The sequence below is a fragment of the Panthera onca genome, chromosome A2, assembly GCF_046562875.1.
Source record: "Panthera onca isolate mPanOnc1 chromosome A2, mPanOnc1 haplotype 2, whole genome shotgun sequence".
Lineage (NCBI taxonomy): Eukaryota > Metazoa > Chordata > Mammalia > Carnivora > Felidae > Panthera > Panthera onca.
In genome coordinates this window covers 11,165,882-11,188,148 of record NC_138340.1, presented here as the reverse complement: position 1 = coordinate 11,188,148, position 22,267 = coordinate 11,165,882, and the positions used below count along the sequence as shown (strand labels likewise).

The window sequence follows — 22,267 nt, the reverse complement described above, 5'->3', positions numbered from 1 at the left end:
AAGAAAGGGATGTTCCAGGAAATCAACAGAAGTAGCAACTTCTACTTCCACAATCTGATCAAAGAATTGCCATTTCTGGCTCTCAAGCTTTGAGTTCTGCCATCAGGTGCAATTGCCCCAGGGCAATTGGTCCTTTCATAGTTTCCTTTCCAAAGGATTTTTTCAGAGCCCTCTTTATGTCTCTGTTCCTCAGGCTGTAGATGAAGGGATTCAGCATGGGCGTGACCACCGTGTACATCACCGAGGCCGTGGCACCCGAGTGGGAGCTCTGGGTAGCAGCGGAGCTAAGGTACACACCTAGGCTCGTACAGTAAAATAAGGAGACCACAGAAAGGTGGGATGCACAGGTGGAAAATGCTTTATACTTGCCCTGAGTTGATGAGATGCCACATATGGAAGAAACTATCTTAGAATAAGAGTAAAGGATCCCAGCAAGGGGGCCCCCACCCAGCAACCCAGCTCCAAAATACATCACCATGTCATTAAGAAAGGTGTCAGAACAGGCAAGTTGGACCACCTGTTTAATTTCACAGAAGAAGTGAGGGATTTCCAAGTCTGTACAGAAGGACAGTCGCAGCACCACTGAGGTTTGTAGCAAGGAATGCAGGACACTCATGATCCAAGACACCAGAACCAGCAGCCCACAGAGCCGGGGGTTCATGATGACCATGTAGTGCAGGGGGTGACAGATGGCCAAAAATCGGTCATAGGCCATCACGGTCAGGATGTAGTTGTCCAATCCCGCAAAGAGTAGGAAAAAATACATCTGGGTGATGCAGTCCTCATAGGTTATGACTTTGCTCTGGGTCTGGATGTTCCAGAGCATCTTTGGGACGGTGGTGGAGGTGAAGCAAATGTCTACAAAGGACAGGTTGGCCAGGAAGAAGTACATGGGTGTGTGGAGGTGGGAGTCAGAGCTGACGGCCAGGATGATGAGCAGGTTCCCAAACACAGTGATCAGGTACATGGAGAGGAAAAGCCCAAATATGAGGGGCTGGAATGCTGGTTCCTCTGAAAATCCCAGAAGAAGAAATTCTGAAATGGCTGTAAGGTTCCTTGGCTCCATGGGTTGGAGATGACTACCAGGATACAGAGAAATAAATGACTAATTTTCACACAAGCTAGTAACCTAGCGTGAGTACTACCATTTATACTTTAGAGTCAGGAAATTCGTTTCTTTTAAAAAATTTTTAAATATATTTTATCCTCAAATTGGTTTCCATACAGCACCCAGCGCTCATCCCGACAGGCGCCCTCCTCAATGCCCATCACCCACTTTCCCCTCTCTCCCACCCCTATCAACCCTGAGTTTGTTCTCTGTATTTAAGAGTCTCTTATGGTTTGCCTCCCTCCCTTTCTGTTTGTAACTCCACCCCCCCCCCCTCCGCCTTCCCCTATCCCATGGTCTTCTGTTAAGTTTCTCAAGATCCACATATGAGTGAAAACATATAGGTATATGGTCTCAACCCCATTAGGGCATCTCTAGCACCATTTCTTATTAAAAATTCCATTTCTACTCTCAATCGGCTCCTTGAGCATAATGTATGGTCTTGTTTTATGGAGAATATTTTTTACCCCTTTAAAGAGTACATACTGATTATTGATCACGTTCAAGGCACTGTATATGCAATGAATATAGGGTGCTGAAAAACAAAATTCCTTATCATCCTAGAATGGGGAAAGAATGATAAGCAAATAAAAATAATCAAATAACACGTCAGATGGTGACAGGGGCTGTGAAGAAAAGGAAAGCAGGTATGAAGGAGAGAGTTATGGGGTGTTATTTTTTTACTGGATGTTTGCACATAACCTGCAAAGAAGGTGACATTTGAAGAGGACCTTGAGGGAGATAGGAAGGAAGCTGAGGTGATCTCAGAAAGTGTGTGCCCAGCAGGGGCAAAGGTCTGTGCAAAGGGCCTGAGGAAGGGGCTTGTTTCAGAAAATCATGTGTCAAAAGAAAGCCAGGTGTCAAGGGGAAAGAGCCAGAAGGAGTGTGGTGAGAGGTGGTGGCAATGTGTGTTGAGGAATGGAGAGGCCAGCCCACAACAGCTGACACTTAAAGACACAGCAAATCCCTCACTTAGGAGTTTTTTGAAGGACTTTATTAATTTTGTTATAAAAGTGTCTTGTGAGTTGAAATGGACATCCCTATTAATAACTTCTGTTGACTGAGTTCTGGCCCCTGTCAATAATAATTACCTTGGAATATGCGAGCCCTGGCATCCCTGCTCTGAGGATTAACCTCAGTTCACAACACACACACACACACACACACACACACACACACACCATGGCCCACTATGGCCTCGTGGGCTACTGACTGTCATGCCTTTATCACACCCAGCTACACTAGTTAGGCCAGCAATAGATACACCTCAAGCTGGCCAGATCTTGTTATCTGTCCCCTACAGAATGCGGAAATGGTACCCAGAAATTCCTACGGGCAAATAAACTTGGGGCTCCCCACCAGTATGCTCATTTTCTACTTCACATAAATTCAAAGAAAACATGGGCAATCTGTTCAGTAAACACAGAGAGAAAAGAGAGAAATGAAATGGGCATGAGGAGGAAACCACAAAAGACTCTTAAATACAGAGGACAAACTGAGGGTTGCTGGAGGGGAGGTGGGTGAGGGGATGGGCTAAATGGGTGAGGGGTATTGAGGGCGCTTGTTGGGATGAGCGCTGGGTGTTATATGTAAGTGACGAATCCGTAGTATCTACTTCTGAAACCAATACTACACTGTATGTTAACTAGTTCAGAAGTTGGGCTTTTTTGAAATCAAGGAGCTGAAGGCTTGCTTTCCTTCTGGCTGGTCTGCATGTATTTGACCGATTGATTTATACGGCCTGGTTTTGGATGAGGCAAGTTTCTTTCTCACTCTTCTTATGTGGCACCTTTTCTTTGTTATTCCCGTTCTTTGGGTTTTTATCTGTTTTGACAAGACACTGTAGAGCGTTTGAGAAAATAACAAGAAGGATTTACCTTTCACACCCATCTCCCAGGAAAGCCTGAGATGGGCTGCCATGTTGATTGGGGACGGAACTTCTTAACTGGCAGTGAAAGGGGCACTCTCTAATCATGCTGGCAGAAATGGGAAGTGTGGAAAGATGGGGAAGCAATCTGAAGGCAGCTATAAATATTCAAAATACAGATTTTCTTCAACTTAGGGTTTCTCAATCTGTGCTCTGCTTGACATTCTGGGCCACATCCTCCTCTGTGGTGGTGTCTACCTGGGAATTCTACGTTGTTTAGCAGCATCCTTGACGGCCGCCTGCCCCTCCCAGCCTCACAGTGACAAATACTGCATATCACTTCAGCGTTCCCTGGGGGACAAGATTGCCCCAGGTTGAGAAGCATGGTCTTAACTTAATAGTCCCCAAATATTTTCATAGCAGTGATATATTAAGAAAAAATATGAATGACCGTTGCATGTGTGAGTTGCACAGCAACGTCTTGAAGGTGACACAGATGTTGAAATAAGGAGCCAGCATTATATTAGTGGATGGGAGGCAAGTCCACGAAGAATTATTAAGAAAGGAGGAAAAAGGGGGGGGGTGCCTGGGTGGCTCAGTCAGTTAAGCGTCCAACTTCGGCTCAGGTCATGATCTCATGGTTTGTGAGTTCGAGCCCCGCGTGGGGCTCTGTGCTGACAGCCAGGAGCCTGGAGCCTGCTTCGGATTCTGTGTCTCTCCATCTCTCCGCCCCTCCCCTGCTCATGCTCTGTGTCTCTCTGTCTCTCAATAATAAATAAAAACGTTAAAAAAATAAAAAAATAAAAAAAAAGAAAGAAGGAAAAAGGGACACAAGGTAGCAGAAAAGGCCGCACTGAAACATAAAGATGTGCATAGCATCTTATTGAAGCATTTGTATGCAAGTGTATATGAATATACAAGTGAATATGTATACATGCATAAAGTGGAAAAGAAATTGTAAAAGAAACTAAGAACTTCTGGAACAAAGATTATCCGTGAGAATGACATTCTGTTAAGTCTATTGTTTCTTTTTCTTTTTCTTTTTTAAACACGTATTCATTTTTGAGAGACACAGAGAGAGCACGAGTGGGGGAGGGACAGAAAGAGAGGGAGACACAGAGTCTGAAGCAGGCTCCAGGCTCTGGGCTGTCAGCATGGAGCCTGATGTGGGGCTCAAACCCACGAACCGTGAGATCATGACCTGAGCCGAAGTTGGACGCTTAACCCACTGAGTCACCCAGGTGCCCCAAGTCTATTGTTTCTAAACAACTGTATTGAATGAAAACAACAAAATGGAATGAAAATCTACTACTAAGTTACGTAAAGACGCACAAGAGCAACAACGTAATGACCCCAACATGGGTCACTAATTCCAGATTAAATTGCCAAAGACTTGGAAATAAAAAGGTATATCAGAAGGGCATTTACCTTGTGGGAGGAAGCGGTAAGTTGTGATTTCATCTTACATAAAGATACACGGATTCAAATAGGCTTATAGAATGGAAAGGCGATCTTTAGTCAATTGGTAAAGAAAAATACCTTCCAGATGATGGCCAAAGGTGATGCAACCTTCAGAAATAGATCTAATCCCCAAAGGCCAAAAAGAGAGTGAAAAGATTTCACATCTCTTTTAGCAACAGAGATGTGAAAACAAGTCAGAAACATGCATAAAGGGTAATTTATTACCGCTAAGAATGAAGCACTTTCTTTCTCGTGTATAGCAAGAACTGACACATGAAGAATATTGATGGGCCTGCCCCACTTTGTTCATAAGAAAATGAAAGAGAGGGGCTCCTGGGTGGCTCAGTTGATTAAACATCCTACGCTTGACTTCAGCTCAGGTCATGATCTCATGGTTCTTGAGACCGAGCCCCATGTCTGGCTTTGCACTGACAGCACAGGGCCTACTTGAGATTCTCTCTCTCCTCTTTCTCTGCCTCTACCACTGCTCGTGCTTGCTCTCAAAATAAGTAAATAAACATTAAAAAAAAAAGAAAAACAAAAAGCAATGCCTGAGATGTAATGGACAGAACTGATGATACAGTTAATAGTGTATCACGTGTTGGAAAGTCACTAAGAGAGTAGATCTTATTTTTTTAAATTTATTTTTAATATTTTATTTATTTTTGAGACAGAGAGAGACAGAGCATGAATGGGGGAGGGTCAGAGAGAGAGAGAGAGAGAGAGAGAGAGAGAGACAGAATCTGAAGCAGGCTCCAGGCTCTGAGCTGTCAGCACAGAGCCCGACGCGGGGCTCGAACTCACGGACCGTGAGATCATGACCTGAGCCGAAGTCGGACGCTTAACCGACTGAGCCACCCAGACGCCCCGAGGGTAGATCTTGAAAGTCCTTGTCACAGGAAAATATTTTGTGACTATGCACAGTGACAGGTGTGGTGATCATTTTGTGATATATACAAGTATGGGATTATTATGTTGTATGCCTGAAACTAATAGGACGTTGTATGTCAGTTATACCTCAAGAAAAATTTTTAAGCAATTGAGAGAGCCCGATATGACTGACTGATAGATTTGACCACACAAAATTCATAAACTTTCATACATTCCTCACAAATACATTTATACATACATAAAAGAACTAAATGGCCAATAGTTTGTATAAAAACTCCAATTCTTTGTTACGAGGTGTCAAATTTTTATTTTTGTTTTTTTCAAGCTCTTATTTTCAAGCAATCTCTACATCTAACGTGGGGCTCAACCTCACAGCTCCAAGATCAAGAGCTACACACTCCATCGACTGAGCCGGCCAGGTGCCCCAAGGATTAAAAAGGAATATAAACACTTGTAGAACACCATCCAAAAGGAAAGGATTTGCACAATTTTTAACAGAGAAGCTGTCAAATGACTAACAAACCCACAAGCACATTCAGCCTCACAGGTTATAAAATAATGCAAAATAAAGCTCATTAGCAAACCTACTTCCATGTATTAATCACAATTTTTTCCCAATACCCAGAATGAGAGAAGATAATGTGTGTATGTTTCGTGCACCACTATTGCAAGGATGTATTTGCAATTGTTCCTTGGTCTGGATCTTTTCATCTATATGGAAGCATAGTCTAAGATGTCCCATTAAAATAAAAAGAAATGCCCTTGCTTCACTGCATGTCTCTCTACAGCCAATACCCTGTTTGTGTACTCCCATTAATTAATAAGATCCTTGTACTTATGTTCTACTTTTCCTGGAAGCACTTTGTGCCTTCTTCATTCCTTCAAATTGGGCTTCCATTAATATCCTTTTAATTACCAACATGGATCCTTGCATTTCTGATTGCAATATCCACTTTTTTAAAGCATCATAAATAAACAAAGTAATTTTTTTGGTAAAGCCAGCCAACAATGACAGTAATCTCTGGCATCTGGGCTATGCTGGATTTTTCTCAGTGACCTCCAGTACGAGTTCTTGCCTTCCATTTGCTTTGATCCTTTTCTGCAGTGTCTGTTGGGCTCTTGAACTCACCTGCATGTGAACTCACAAGGCAAGTTCTCCCTTTGGAAGTCAAAATTCCTCCCTGGATAGTTGACGATGGACATCAAACTCAGTCCCCAGACAAGTCACCAGGGAGGCATCGAGCAATGGTCTCCTGGCCAGATTTAGGACTCCAAGAGCAACAACCATGTTCTGTCCAGTGAAAATGCACATGCTGAGGTTCTGCAACAGAAGAGATATTTACAGCTCCCCACATGTGCTCACGAGGCATTTTTATCTCTTGGTGCTCCAGCCTTTAGGTGCATGATGTCTCCTAGGGATACTGGTGTGGACACAACGGAAATATTTCTGGCAGATTCTCTGTTCCTAGGAGACTACATTGCGTGTCAGGCGAATTCAGTTTTTATTACATTGTCTCCATTAGTTTTCCTGTTTCCGGAGGTCTAAACCTCCCAGCACCTCATTACAACCCTGGCTTCAAGTTTTCTCGAAAATCTAACACAGAGGAATTCATCAGACTACTTCCCTTAGGTATTCAATGCATTGATTTGTGGAGATACACCCCTGATATCTTTAGAAAATTACTATTTCCTTCTTCAAGAAGGGGGAGAAATTTGTTCCTTTAGTGTAAAACCTTGGGTACTACACTCCTTGGCTTCATGATAGTTTAGCCAAAACAATTAGGAATTTCATAGATCACAGGTTAAGAACTGCCATTTAGTCCCTCACTCTAAAGTGTTCTTTAATTATTAGAGACACATTTACATTCCCTGCACCATAACCTAGCTTACTTAGCACATTATAGGGAGTGTCAATTTTTTTTTAAACGTGCTTTCTGTGAGGCTATACTTTTAGGAACGCCATTCTCGGTTGTAGAGATCAGGCTCAGAGAGATTTAATGTGCTGCCTTAATGTATAAAGCAAGTAGGGAATGGAGTTTTGATGAGAATTATGTTAGGGTGCTTTCAGTTCTGAAATTCTGGCCCAGTGGTTCTCAACCAGAGATGACTTTGCCCTGGGATATTTGGCCATGTCTGAAGGGATGCTCTCAAACTCCTCAACCCACAGGACAGCACCCAACAAAAGTAATTTATCCAGCAGTCAAAAGTGCAAATTTTGGGGGTGCCTGAGGGCTCGGTCGGTTAAGTGTCTGACTCCTGATTTCAGCTCAGGTCATGGTCTCATGGTTCGTGGTATGGAGCTCTGTGACGGGCTCTGTGCTGACAGCATGGATCTTGCTTGGGACTCTCTCTCTTTCTATCTCTGCCCCTCTCGTCCCCCCCCTCCCCCCATGCACTCTCTGTCTCTGAAAAAAAAATTAAAAAACAAATTCCAGGGGTGCCTGGGTGGTTCAGACGGTTGAGCGTCCTACTTCGGCTCAGGTCACGATCTCGTGGTTTGTGAGTTCGAGCCCTGAGTCGGGCTCTGCGCTGACATCTCAGAGCCTGGAGCCTCCTTTGGGTTCTGTGTCTCCCTCTCTCTCTGCCCTTCCCCTGCTCACCCTCTGTTTCTCTCTCTCTCTCTCAAAAATAAACACTAAAAAAATTAAAAAAGAAAAGACGCCAATTCTGATTCATCAGGCCTCTAGTGGGCCCAGGGACTCTGCATTTCTAACAAGCTCCTGGGTGGGTGGTATTGACGCTGGGGATCCCGGTCTATGGGTCACAGTTAGGGAGGGAAGCTGGTGTCCTGTGTGAGATCCACGTGTAGGTGCTTCTAGGTCTTATCCACCAGGAATCTATCTTCCTTGCACGTATTTTTGAAAGAGTAGTATTTCACTCACTCTTTGGGCGGTGAAAAATTCTGTGCTTGAGTTTTTAAATAGAAGGGCTCTTGAGGGATATTAAATAATATATGAAAAGGAAGATTTTGTGGTAGGCGGAATAAGGGCCTCCAAAAGATTCATCTTGAAGAACGTTTGAAAATGTTAGCTTACGTGGCAGGGTAATTAAGATAGCAGATGGAGTAAAGCTCTGAATCATTATCTGAGGGTAAGAAGATCAGCCTGGTTGGGGGCGCCTGGGTGGCTAGGCTGGTTAAGTGTCTGACTCTTGGTTTTGGCTCAGGTCACAATCTCATGAACTGTGAGACTGAGCCCCACATCAGACTTCTTGCTGACATTGTGCAGCCTGCTTGGGATTCTCTCTTTCCCTCTCTCTCTGCCCCCACCCCCCAAACTGCGCTCTCTGTCTCTCCCTCTCTTTCAAAATAAAGAAATAAACTTAAAAATAAAGAAGCTTAAAAAAAAAAAGGAAGAAGATAAGCTTGGATTTTCCACACTGGACTGGTGTAATCACAACGGTCCTCTAAATGTGGAAGAAAAGGAAGAAACATGGAGTCAGAGAGACATTGGAAAGTACTATTCTGTTGGTTTCCAAGATGGGGGAAAGGCTGTGAGGTAAGAATTGTGGGCCCTGTAGACTGTGGAGCAGGGAAAGGGGCTGTTCTCCTCTGGAGCATCCATAAAGATCGCCACCCATGGACATCATTATTGTAGCCCAGTGAGATCCCTTTCATGCTTCTGATCTCTAGAACTTTCAGAGAACTATTTGTTTTGAGACATTAGTATGACAACAGCAAAAGGAATCTAATCCAGATATTTATCCAATAAGATATTGTTCACAGGAACTGCGTTTGAGCTTCTCAAATCATTCAGTTAACTTGCCTTGGGCCAAGGTATCAAGTGTTGAAATCCCACATTGAGTAGAGACATAGAGTTCATTTGGAAGTATTTGGTCCACTGCATAAATGTAAATATGGTTCCAATTTTGAGGTCTTTGAGGCATTAAGATAGGAAGAGTAATTCATTATTAAAAATAAATTACCCGAGGGGCGCCTGGGTGGCTCAGTCGGTTAAGCGTTGGACTTCAGCTGAGGTCATGATCTCCCGGTTTGTGAGTTCAAGCCCTGAGTCAGGCTCTGTGCTGACAGCTCAGAGCCTGGAGCCTGCCTTGGATTCTGTGTCTCCTTCTCTCTCTACCCCTCCCATGCTCATGCTCTGTCTCTCTCTGTCTCAATAATAAGTAAATGTTAAAAAAATTTTAAAAAATAAATCACCCTAATTTTTTTTTTTAAATTAAGTCACTCATGCTACTTTAAAACTTTGTGTCCAGGGGGTCCTAGGTGGCTCAGTGAGTTAAGCGTCCGACTCTTGATTTTGCCTCAGCTCATGATCTCACAGTTTGTGGGACTGAGCCCCATGTTGGGCTCCACACTGACAACAGAGGGTCTGCTTGGGATTCTCTCTCTCCCTTTTTCTCTGCTTCTCCCTCTCTCTCTCTAAATAAACTTTAAAAATAAATTAATTTTTTTTGTGTACAAAATGCTACATTCTTTCAATTTCAAATTGATGCAAACATTCCTTTTCATTTCAGTGTTCTGCAACTTTCTCTCAAGTTTCCTTTCAACATAGTAGATGGGCTTATAAATGAGTCTGTGTATATGTGCAAATATATGGGTGAGTGTGTTTATTTGAAAGATGTATGCGTGTGCACACACTCATGTACATACACAACCTCTTCACTCTTAAATGTTTTCTTTGGAGTTGACCCGATGTATCCAACACTTTATTTAGTCCCACAACATTCATTTCGAGTTCCACGTTACCTTCAGAAATTGACCTTCAGATGAATTGCATTTTTAATAATAACATAAAAATGCAGATGAAGCTTACTGTGCATCTTCTCAAGTTCTTACAAATTGACCCATGCAGTATGCACTCTTAATTCAAGTATGGCTCCTTTAACTTAGCAAATTGTACATTTAAAATATGTGTAGTTTAGGGGCACCTGGATGACTCGGTTGGGCCTCTGACTCTTGATTTCTGCTTAGGTCATGATCCCAGGATTGTGGGATCAAGCCCCATGTTGGGCTTTATGCTGAGTGTGGAGCCTGCTTAAAATTCTGTCTCTCTCCCTCTTTCTCTCTGTCCCCTCCACCCTTTGCTCCCTGCTGGCATTCTCTTTCCTTTTAAAACAATAAACATTAAAAAAATTAAAATATGTGTAGTTTATGGTATGTAATTATATTCCAATAAATTAGTTAGGATTTAAAATTCTAATGGCATGTGACACACATTGGATCAAGAGTACATGTAGCTGAGTCCCATCTGACAGGTGGGACAAATGTCTTATAACTGGGAAGAAGGCAGAGTGTCATATATGGATATAGAAGTAGCAAAATTAAATTAAGGCAATTTACATTTGATAAACTATTTTTTCCATAAACGATAAGATTAACCTACATATACAAATGGAGTAAATATCATGTATTAGTTGAAGAAGGAAGTGAACTACAGCTCCACACACCTTTGTGGATGATCTTTAGAAATACAATGTAGAGGGGCTCCTGGGTGGCTCAGTTGGTTGAGCGTCTGATTCTTGATTTCTGTTCAGGTTGTGATCCCAGGGTCATGGGATCAAACCCCACATTGGGCTTCAGGCTAATCCTGGAGTTCGCTTGGAATTCTCTCTCTCTCTCCCTCTGCCCCTCTCCCCTGCTTACATGGTTTCTCTCTCTCTCTAAAATAAAAAGAAATTTCTTTTTATAAAAAAAAGAAAGAAATGCAATGTAGAAACTGTGAAGCAGTTCAGAATAGATCAGAACAGCTCCCCAGAAGACAATCCCATATTATTGCCAATTGTAAAGGCAATATAGTAAAACACGTGTTTTCATGAATGGCTTGTTTCACAATGGCTTGATCCAATTGCTTGTATCCTAGCAAACAGGTATATAATTATAAAAGCCACCAGAACTGAGAGAAATTATGATAATCTGCATCTTCCCATTCTAGGCATTTGTGCTGATGTTTGGGGACAGAATTCATGAGTACTCTGCCATTAAAATTTCTTTCAATGACCTGATTAAAAAGAGACTTTATTAGGGTTCCATCCAGGTAACCAAGAGATGTTGGAAGGGCATACCTCTTTGCACCAAAGTTGTGACCTGAATCATATGGCTGAACAGGAATTCAATCTCTTTAATGAGTCATCTTTTGATCATGAGGATATACGTCTGATGTACAATGGATGATATCGATATCATTCAACCAGAAGCCCATTTCATGGTTATGGCAAAATTTAGAAAAGAGGAGATATTTCATTCAGAGCAGTGGAGAGAGTCCTATTTGTATGTAGCAGAAAGAGGAAGGTGATTCAGTAAAAACACCATAAATATGCCAACCAATTCTTCACTCCAGTGGAAAAAACCCAAGTCTCGTACAAGGACACCAAACTCCATACTTCAATAGGTAGACGGGCTGTATGAAATGAAATATTTTGCTCAGTAATACAAAGTATAATTTCAGTTTTTCTTCATTATATGTAAGATCTTCCCTGGATCAAAGACCATATGAAGTTTATTTATTGAAATATATGTTTCTGTGTAGATGCCACAGGGAGACGTGTATTTGGTAATATTTGTCAATCACTGTGGCAGCATACACCTGCATAGGACCACATGATTATCATAAGGAGAATGGAACCCAATGGCTTACTATAAGATGAACTCTAAGTTAGTCTACGTTGTCAGAATGACAAGTCAAGACAGTGATGTACAAAATATTGATGTGCACAAGTGAAAAACTGCAGTGTCATACTTTCCTGTATTATAAAATTATACAAATAGCCTTGGTTATCAAAAGTAGTTTTTTTCTCTATGAATAATATAACTCATGACTATCCTTTTAGTAATACAGGAGAAAAATTACTTGGGATGGCATATGTTGTTTGAGTAGAAATTATTCTTCAGAAATCCATGTTACCCCATGACATAAATGGGAATTTACAAATATTTTTGGTCAAGGCTAGAAAAAACTTTGAAAAAGTAGGGATTGTACAAAGAGGAAACTGTATGTCAGACAGAGCAGAAGCTTAATAAAATGGGTTATTTAAATTGTATGGAGAAGCTGAATTCAAATAAATGGAAATGCCAGGAAATAAACAGGAGGAGCACATTCTACTCCCACAATCTTATCAAGGGATAACAATTCCTGGCTCTGAGGCTTTGAGCCCTGCAATCATGGGCACATCTTTAGCCCCAGGAAGATTGGTCCTTACATCGCTGGAATCCCAACGATTCTTTTCAGAGCCCTCTTTATGTCTCTGTTCCTCAGGCTGTAGATGAAGGGGTTCAGCATGGGCGTGACCACCGTGTACATCACCGAGGCTGTTGTACTTGAGTGGGAACTCTGGGTAGCAACAGAGCTAAGGTACACTCCGAGGCCTGTACAACAAAATAAGGAGACAACCGAGAGGTGAGATGCACAGGTGGAAAATGCCTTATACTTGCCCTGAGCTGATGAGATCCCACGTATGGAGGAGACTATCTTAGAGTAAGAGTAAAGGATCCCAACCAAGGGAGCACCACCGAGGAGCACAGTTGCAAAATACATCACCGTGTCATTAAGAAAGGTCTCAGAACAGGCAAGCCTGAGGACCTGATTGAGTTCACAAAAAAAATGGGGGATTTCCATGCCTGTGCAGAAGGACAGTGGCAGCACCATTAAGGTTTGTAACAGTGAGTTCAGAACACTGATGATCCAGGATACCAGAACAAGCAATCCACAGAGCTGGGGGCTCATGATGATGGTGTAGTGCAGGGGGTGACAGATGGCCACAAATCGGTCATAGGCCATTGCAGACAGGATAAGGTCATCCAACTCTGCACAGAGTATGAAAAAAGACATCTGGCTGATGCAGCCTGCATAGGTTATGACCTTGCTCTGAGTCTGGATGTTCAGAAGCATCTTCGGGACGGTGGTGGAGGTGAAGCAGATGTCTACAAAGGACAGGTTGGCCAGGAAGAAGTACATGGGGGTGTGGAGGTGGGAGTCAGAGCTGACGGCCAGGATGATGAGCAGGTTTCCAAACACAGTGATCAGGTACATGGAGAGGAAAAGCCCAAATATGAGGGGCTGCAGTTCTGGTTCCTCTGAAAATCCCAGAAGAAGAAACTCTGAAATTTGTGTATCATTGCCTAGTTCCATGTGGTGGAGTTGACTACTAGGGAAGAAAAAAAATAACGTGATTAATTTTCAAGCAAATAGGTTTTGTTAACTTATTGCCCTTTATTTCTTTTTTATTTTTTAAAGTTTTTATTTAAATTCCAGTGGGTGATGGGCATTGAGGAGGGCACCTGTTGGGATGAGCACTGGGTGTTGTATGGAAACCAACTTGACAATAAATTTCAGATTAAAAAAAAGAAAATAAAAATAAAAAAGTAAGAAAACAAAAACAAAAATAAATTCCAGTTAGTTAACATACAGTGTAATATTAGTTTCAGGTGTACAATACAGTGATTCAACACTTCTATACATCACCTAGTGCTCTATACATCAAGAGGGTGCTCCTTAATTACCCCCATCAGCTATTTTACCCGCCCACCCCCACCTCCCCTCTGGTAAGTTTGTTCTCTATAAAAGAGTGTGTTTCTTGATTTGTCTCTCTCTCCCATTTTCACCTTTGCTCATTTGTTTTGTTTCTTAAATTCCACATACGAGTGAAATCATATGGTATTTGTTTTTCTCTGACTGACATCTCACTTAGCATAATACGTCCTAGTTCCATCCATGTCATTGCAAATGGGCAAGTTTTCATTCTTCTTGATGGCTGTATTTCATTGTATATATATACCACAGCTTCTTTATCTATTCATCAGCCAATGGACACTTGGGCTATTTCCATAATTTGTAAATAATGCTGCTATAAACATCTGGGTGCATGTATCCCTTTGATTTTTTATTTTTGTATTCTTTAGGTAAATACCTAGTAGTGTGACTGCTGGGCCATAGGGTAGTTCTTTTTTTTAAAACTTTTTGAGGAATCTTCATACTGTTTTCCATAGGATGGCACCAGTGTGCCTTCCCACCAATAGTGTGAAAGGGTTCCCCTTTCTCTACATCCCCACCAACATCTGCTGTTTCCTGTGTTAAGTTTAGCCATTCTGACAGGGGTAAAGTGATATCTTATTGTATTTTTGATTTGCATTTTCCTGATGATGAGTGATGTTGAGCATCTTTTCTTGTGTCTGTTAGCCATCTGGATATCTTCTTTGCAAAAATGTCTATTCATGTCTTCTGCCCATTTTTTAACTAGATTATTTGTTTTTTGGCTGTTGAGTTTGATAAGTCCTACATATATTTGGATGTTAACCATTTATCAGATATGTTTTTTGCAAATAGCTTCTCCCATTCCATAGGTTGTATTATTAAATACTTTCCCAAAGGATAGAAAAATACTAATTTGAAGGGATACATGCATCCTGATGTTTATAGCAGTATTATCTACAATAGTCAAATTATGGAAAGAGGCCAAATATCCATTGACTGATGAATGGATAAGGAAGGTGTGGCACACACACACACACACACACACACACACACTAATATTACTTACCCATAAAAAAGAAGGAAAAGAATGAAATCTTGCCATTTACAATGATGTGGATGGAGCTAGAGAGTATTATGCTGAACAAAATAAGTCAGTCAGAGAAAGACAAATACCATATGATTTCACTGATATGTGGAATTTATGAAATAAACTAAACATGGTGGGGGGGGGGAGAGAGGCAAACCAAGAAACAGACTCTTAACTCTAGAGAACAAACTGAGTGTTGCTGGAGGGGTGGGGGGATGGGTTAAATAGGGGATGAGGACTAAGGAGGGCACCTGTGATGAGCAGGTATGTAAGTGTTGTATGTAAGTGTTGAATCACCAAATTCTACACCTCAAACTAGTATTACACTGTATGTTAACTAGCTGGAATTTGAATAAGAACTTGGAGAAAAAAAAAGAAAAATCCATACAATCTAAGTCCATACAGCTCCCAGTCAGATGGTGACAGGTGCTGTGAAGGAAAAAAGTGGGCATAAAAAGGAGTGGATGGGGAGGGCTCTTTTTTTAAACAGGTGTTTAGGAAGACTGCAAAGAAGGTGACACTTTAACAGAGGCTTCCAGAAAGATTTAGCAGGAGGCAGGAGGATATTGGGGGAAGCGTGTGCCCTGCAGGGAAAACAGAGCCAAGACCCTGGAGAAGGCGTTTAGTCCAGATATTCAAATCTCAAAATGAAGTCAGCATGGGGAGGGAATGACTAGGGATGAGAGGTGTTGGCAGAGAATGCTGAGGGGCAAGGTGGCTCTCCCACCACTGTTGAAACTTCAAGACACAGGGAGTCCTTCCTTCCATGGTGTGCTTGGCATTTTATTAGTTTTGTTCTAAGGTATTCTGTGAATTGAGATAGATCCCTTCCTTATTTCCATCTATGCTTAACATCCTGGCATTTAAGGGTCACATATTGGAGTATATGAACTCATTGCCCTGAGGACTGCTGTACTCCACAACACACACTGCACACACACGAACACACAAAAATACAGAGTGCACTATGGCCTTCGGGCACTGCGTTACTATCATGCTTTTCTCACCCCCAGCCATCATAATTCTAAAAGAAATGATACAAGGCAAACTCAACATAAGATTACCTTTACCCTAAAGAATGCGTAAATAGTACCTAAATTCTAGTTAGTAAGCTTCCCATGGACATGTAAACATCAGGCTTCATTTTAATATAATCATCATGCGTCCTGTATTTAAAGAAACATAAGGAAGCAGTTCCAAAAACACAGGGAGGAAAGAAATGGACACAGGGGAAAAAAAGATCTAATAAGCTCCAATTGTCCCTGAGAGACTGTGATGAGGAGAAAGCTTCCCTGATTCTGGCAGCATTCCAGCAACAGTTACATACCCTTGATGCCAAGAATAATTAACAAAGCTGGAAAAAAAACCAGTGTGTCTTAACAAGAAATGGGTGGTATTTTTTTTTTTTTTTACTATTTTTATGATTGAATATTCCTCTAGAAAAATGTGCAAAGGGAATAAGCCTGAGTATGACAAAAGAAATTATACAATGTATAATAACCAAAGGGGATTTTTCAAAATGCAATAACAAAAGAGTTTTCCCAATGATCTTAAGTGCAAAACTTTTGGAATCAGAAAACCAGGTTTTGAATGTTAGACCTACCACATATAAGCTGTTTGAACTTGGGAAAGACAATGAATCCATTCCAGATGTGAAGATCCTTACTCAAATAGTGGGGATAGCACTGTCCATCCTCCTAAGGTGGTAGACAGCGTTAGTCAGTGTATGTAAAAAACTTACAATACTTCCTTCTCGTTAGTAAATGAATGATCGCCACTGGTGAAGAGATTGGCTGAGTTTTTTCTTCTACCTTGAACAAATGTCTTCCTGGTTTCCACATCTCTCGGTAATGAAGAATCACAAAGTAAAGCTTGTTAGCATACCCCCTTTTGCATATTAAATATAATTTAATATGCGAATATTTGATGCAAAAGATGATGCTGAGAAATGTGTGTCTCAAGAAGTGCTGTTGCAAGGAAACAGCTACCTCCATGGCTCTGGGTCTTTCTATAAATACAGAACGTGCTCAAAAGCACCACGTCTTAAAAAGCTCATGGCACATGCCTCTAAGCCTAATACTCTGTTTTCCTACTCCCCTTAGCTGCAAAACTCCTTGGATATGTTCTAATTTCACTGGAACCACTTTATACCCCTCCCCCTATTCCTTCCTCAGTTTCATCCAACTGGACTTCTGTTCCCATCACTCATTGTCAACAATGATCCCTGTATTGCTGAGTCCAATGGACGCTTCTCTTTTGGACATATTACATAAATTAATTATTAATGAGTTTGCCTGGTCTCAGGGGACCTCAGGTAAAAGAGCTCAGGTTCCATTTTCTAGAACCTTTCTGGAAATACTTGCTGAGCTCTCGGACTCACCTGGAGGGAGTCTATAAGATGAAAGTCTCCATGTGGAGGTCCAGATTCCTCCATGGATGGTTGATCATGGAGACCAAAGCTCTGTTCCCAGACAGGACAGCAAGAAGGAGTGAAGCATTAGTCCCTTCTCCCCCAGACTTGGGAGCCCCAAACCAACAACCATGTTCTGGCCAATCCAAGGTTTCATATGCTGAGGTTCTGCAGTGGAGGAGATATTTATAGCTCCCTATGTCTGCTCATTAGACACTGTTACCATTGTTACCATCACCAGGGAGCACATCATTTCCCCATGGGCCACTGGAGTGGACAGAAAGGAAAAGTTTCCTGTTGATACTCTGTTCTTGGGAAATCAGATTAGAAGTCAAGTGAATCCAGTTTTGTATTACTCACTCTCATGAACTTGCCTGCCTTCCAGAGATCTAACCAGCTTACACTTTACCTTCACCTTGAGCTGATTTTGAATTCATCGAGTTGAGGATTTACTTTACCATTTATAGCTTTGAAGTAATTTTAATAAACAAGCCACATGATCCTCTTCATGTATGGTTTTGAAGAAAAAGTCTAAGGACTCACTCTAAAGTCTGAAATAAAGTCTGTGTTTGATTCCTTAATCCGAGAGACCCCTGAGTTGGCCTCAAATATAACCCTGAAAAAGACTTAGTAGGCAGAATAACATCCCCCCAAATATTTCCACATTTTAATTAAAGACTCTTGGGCTATGTCTTGTGTCATCACAAGCAAGAATTATGTTTGAAAATGGTACCTACATTTCCAGTCAGTTGGCCTTAAGATAAACTTGTTCTGATTATCCAGGTGGGCTCAATAGATCACAAGGGGCCTCCAAATGTGGAAAATGGAGGCAGAAGAGTTGGAATCAGAGAGATTTTGAGATGCTATGTTGCTGGCTTTGAAGATAAAGGGAGGGACTGTGAGCCAGGGAATACAGGTGGCTTTAGGTCTCCCAGACCTCCTTCTCTGCAGACAGAGTGCTTTTTAGCCCAGGAAGACTTATTTCAGACTTCTGACTTCCAGAACTATCAAAACATAAATTTAATTGTTTTAAGCCAGCAGCATGGTAATTTTTCACAACCTCAAAAATGTCTATTTATATATAAGTGCATATGTACTATCTATATTTAATAGGCACAGTTTAATGTATATAAGTATATTCCAATGATATAGTTAAAAGGAAAAAAGTCTAGTAGAGCATGGCAGAGGGTAGGATCTAGAGTATTGGGAGCTGATTCACATCAAATGGGGAGGGGGGGGGGAAGATCTCTCTTCTAACTAAAAAGAAGGCAAAGTGTCTATATGGATACATGACCAGTGAAATTAAGTTAAGGCAATTCACATTTGATATGCCTGGTCTAAGTCACTATCAGGTACTGATTTTATATTCAATGTACTCATTCCTAAAGAAAAAAAAGCCCAACGTGAGTAGAATAAAGGAAATAATAAAGATCACAGCAGAAATAAATGACACAGAGACTAAAAAAAAAATCAGTGGAACAAAGTCAGTGAAACAAGAGCTGGTTCTTTGAAAAAAATAAACAAAATTGACAAACTCTAGGCAAATTAATCAGAAAAAAGAGAAAGGACCCAAATAAATAAAATCAGAAATGAGAGAGGAGAAGTAACAACTGACACCAGAGAAATACAGAGAATTGTAAGAAAACTATGAAAAATTATATGCCAACAAAGTGGACAACTTAGCAGAAATGGATGAAGTCCTAAAAAACATACAATTTTCCAAAAGGGAACAGGGAAGACATAGAAAATCTAAACAGACCAATTAACAGTAAGAAAATTGAAATGGTAATCAAAAAGCTACCAAAAACTAAAAGTTCAGGACCAGATGGATTCACAGGTGAATTCTACCAGACATTTAAAGAAGAGTTAATATCTATTCTCCTCAAACTCTTCCAAAGAATAGAAGAGGAAGGAAAGCTTTTAAATACATTCTGTGAGGCCAGCATTATCCTGATACCAGAACCAGACAAAGACACCACAAAAAAAAGAAAACTACAGGCCAATATCCTTGATGAAGATAGATGCAAAAATCCTCAAGAAAATATCAGCAAACTACCTACAACAATATATTAAAAAGATCATTCACCATGATCACATGTGATTTATTTCAGGGATACAAGGATGTTTCAATATTTGCAAATCAATCAATGTCATACACCACATCAACAAAATGAAGGATAAAAATCATATGATCATCTCGATAGATGCAGAAAAAGCATTTGACAAAATTCAATATTTGTTCATGATAAAAACTCTCAATGAAGTGGGGTTAGTGGGAACGTACCTCAACATAATAAAGGACATATATGAAAAATCCACAGCTAACAAACATCATACTTAATGGTGAAAGCTGAGAGGTTTCTCCCTAGTGTCAGGAACAAGACAAAGATGTCCACTCTCACATAGTATGGTATTCAACATAGTACTGGAAGTCCTAGCCTTAGCAATCAGACAAGAAAAGAAATAAAAGGCATCCATATTGGTAAAGAAGTTAAACTGTCACTATTTGCAGACAACATAATTCTATACACAGAAAATTCAGGAGCGCCTGGGTGGCTCAGTTGGTTGAGTGTCTGACTTCCACTTAGGTCATGATCTCATGATTCATGAGTCCGAGCCTGGCATGGAGCTCTGTGATGACAGCTCAGAGTCTGAAGCCTGCTTTGGATTCTATGTCTGCCTCTCTCTCTCTGTCCATTCCCTGCTCACACTCTGTCTGTCTCTCTCAAAAATAAATAAACATTAAAGAATAGAAAATTCAAAAAACTCTACCAAATAATTACTAGAATAAGTGAGTTCATTATAGTGCAAGATACAAAACCAATACCCAGTAATCAGTAACATTTCTATACACTAAGAATGAAAGAAAAAAAAATAAAACACAATTGCACCAAAAAGAATAAAATACTTAGGAATAAACTTAACCAAAGAAGTGAAAGACCTATACTCCAAAAACTATAAAACACTGATAAAAGAAATTGAAGATAGCATGAAGAAATGGTAAGATACTCCATGCTCATGGTTGAAAGAATTAATATTGTGAAAATGTCCATATTACCCAAAGCAACCTACAGACTCAGTGCAATCTCTATCAAAATACAACAGTAGTTTTCACAAAACTAGAACAAATGATCTTAAATTTGTATGGAATTATGGAAGGCCCTGAGTATCCAAAGTAATCCTGAGAATGAAGAACAGAGCTGGAGGTATCACAATAGTAGATTTCAAGATATACTCCAAAGCTATAGTTATCAATGCAGTATGGTATTGGTGCAAAAATAGACACATAGGTCAATGGAACAGAATAGAGACTCCAGAAATAAACCCATGATTATATGGTCAATTAATCTATGACAAAAGAGGTGAGAATATGGGGAAAAGACAAGGTTTTTTCAATAAATGGTGCTGGGAAAACTGGACAGCTATGTGTAAAACAATGAAATGGGACCACTTTCTTACACCATACACAAAAAGAAGCTAAAAATGGATTAAAGGCCTAAATGTGAGACCTGAAACTATAAAAATCCTAGAAAAGAACACAGGCATTAATTTCTCTGACATCAGCTATAGCAACATTTTCCAGCTAAGTCTCCTAAGACTAGGGAAACAAAAGTAAAAATAAACTGTTAGGACTAAATCAAAATTAGAAGCTTTTACATAGCAAAGGAAACAATAAAACAAAAAAAGGCAACCTAGTGAATGGGAGAAAATATTTCAAATAATATATCTGATAAGGGGTTAATATCTAAAATACATAAAGAACTCCTACAACTCAACACCAAAAAACCCAAACACTCCAATTAAAAAATGGGCAGAGGATATGAATAGACATTTCTCTAAAGAAGACATTCAGATAGCCAACAGACACATGAAAAGATGCTCGGCATCACTCATCATCAGGGAAACACAAATCAAAACCACAATGAGATATCACCTCACACCTGTCAGAATGGCTAAAATAAAAAAAACACAAGAAACAACATTTGGTGAGAATGTGGAGAAAAGGCACCCTCAGGCACTATTGGTGGGAATATGAACTTGTGCAGCCATTCTGGAAAACAGAATGGAGTTTCCTCAAAAAATAGAACTACCTTATGACACAGCAATTGCATTACTATGTATTTATCCAAATGATACAAAAATGCTGATTCAAAGGAGCACATGTACTCCAATATTTATAGCAGCACTATCAACAATAGCCAAATTATGGAAAAAGCCCAAATGTTTGTCAACTGATTAATGGTTAAAGATGTGGTATACATACAGAATGGAATACTACTCAGTGATGATAAAGAATGAAATCTTGCCATTTTCAGCGATGTGGATGGAACTAGAGGGTATTATGCTAAGTGAAATAAGTCAGCCAGAGAAAGACAGGTATCATATGATTTCACTGCTGTGTGGAATTTGAGAAACACGACAGATGAACATAGGGGAAGGAAAGGAAAAATAAGATAAAAACAGAGAGGGAGGCAAACCAGAAGAGATTCTTAAATGCAGAGAAGAAGCTGAGGGTTGCTTAAGGGGAGGTGGGTGGGAGAATGAGTTAAATGGATGATGAGCATTAAGGAAGGTGCTTTTTGGGATGAGCACTGGGTGTCATGTAAGCAACGAATCACTGAGTTCTACTCCTGAAGCCAAGACTATACTGTATGTTAACTAACTTGAATTTAACTAATAATAATAAAAAAATAGAAGTTAGGATGAAGTTTCAGGGAGGATCTTATTTGGGATGGATGTGGTCAGGCAACATAGCCATATCTCTGAATTGGACAAGGGAGATCCAGTCACTCAGCAGCTCAGAGGCTCACGGGGTGGTGTATTTGATGTGCCCACATAAGAGGTTACATGCATGGGAGAGATGTCCACTCCAGGGGAGATGGATCCATTGGTGGAAAGGGAATATGCACCTGACTCCCAAGGTGGACACATGGGGACTGAAATGGCAGAAAAGTTTCCTTTATTTATGGTCCCTTGGCTTCTGATAAGCTAAATTGCTTAGAGAATTGAGCCCCAC

At 40.6% G+C, this 22,267-nt stretch overlaps 1 protein-coding gene and 1 pseudogene across 1 annotated transcript; both read right to left on the bottom strand.

The window, feature by feature from the left end:
• Positions 1 to 237: 237 nt before the first annotated feature.
• LOC132675057 (olfactory receptor-like protein OLF4) lies at positions 238 to 1,066 on the bottom strand (annotated as a pseudogene).
• Positions 1,067 to 12,478: 11,412 nt separating this feature from the next.
• Positions 12,479 to 15,887, bottom strand: LOC132679768 (olfactory receptor 7A17-like). Its single transcript, XM_060633596.3, has 2 exons — positions 15,857 to 15,887; positions 12,479 to 13,416 (listed from the first exon to the last, which is right to left on the bottom strand). Exons 1-2 carry the CDS (start codon positions 15,858 to 15,860, stop codon positions 12,479 to 12,481), a joined length of 942 nt encoding a protein of 313 aa, XP_060489579.3. The 5' UTR covers positions 15,861 to 15,887.
• Positions 15,888 to 22,267: the final 6,380 nt, after the last annotated feature.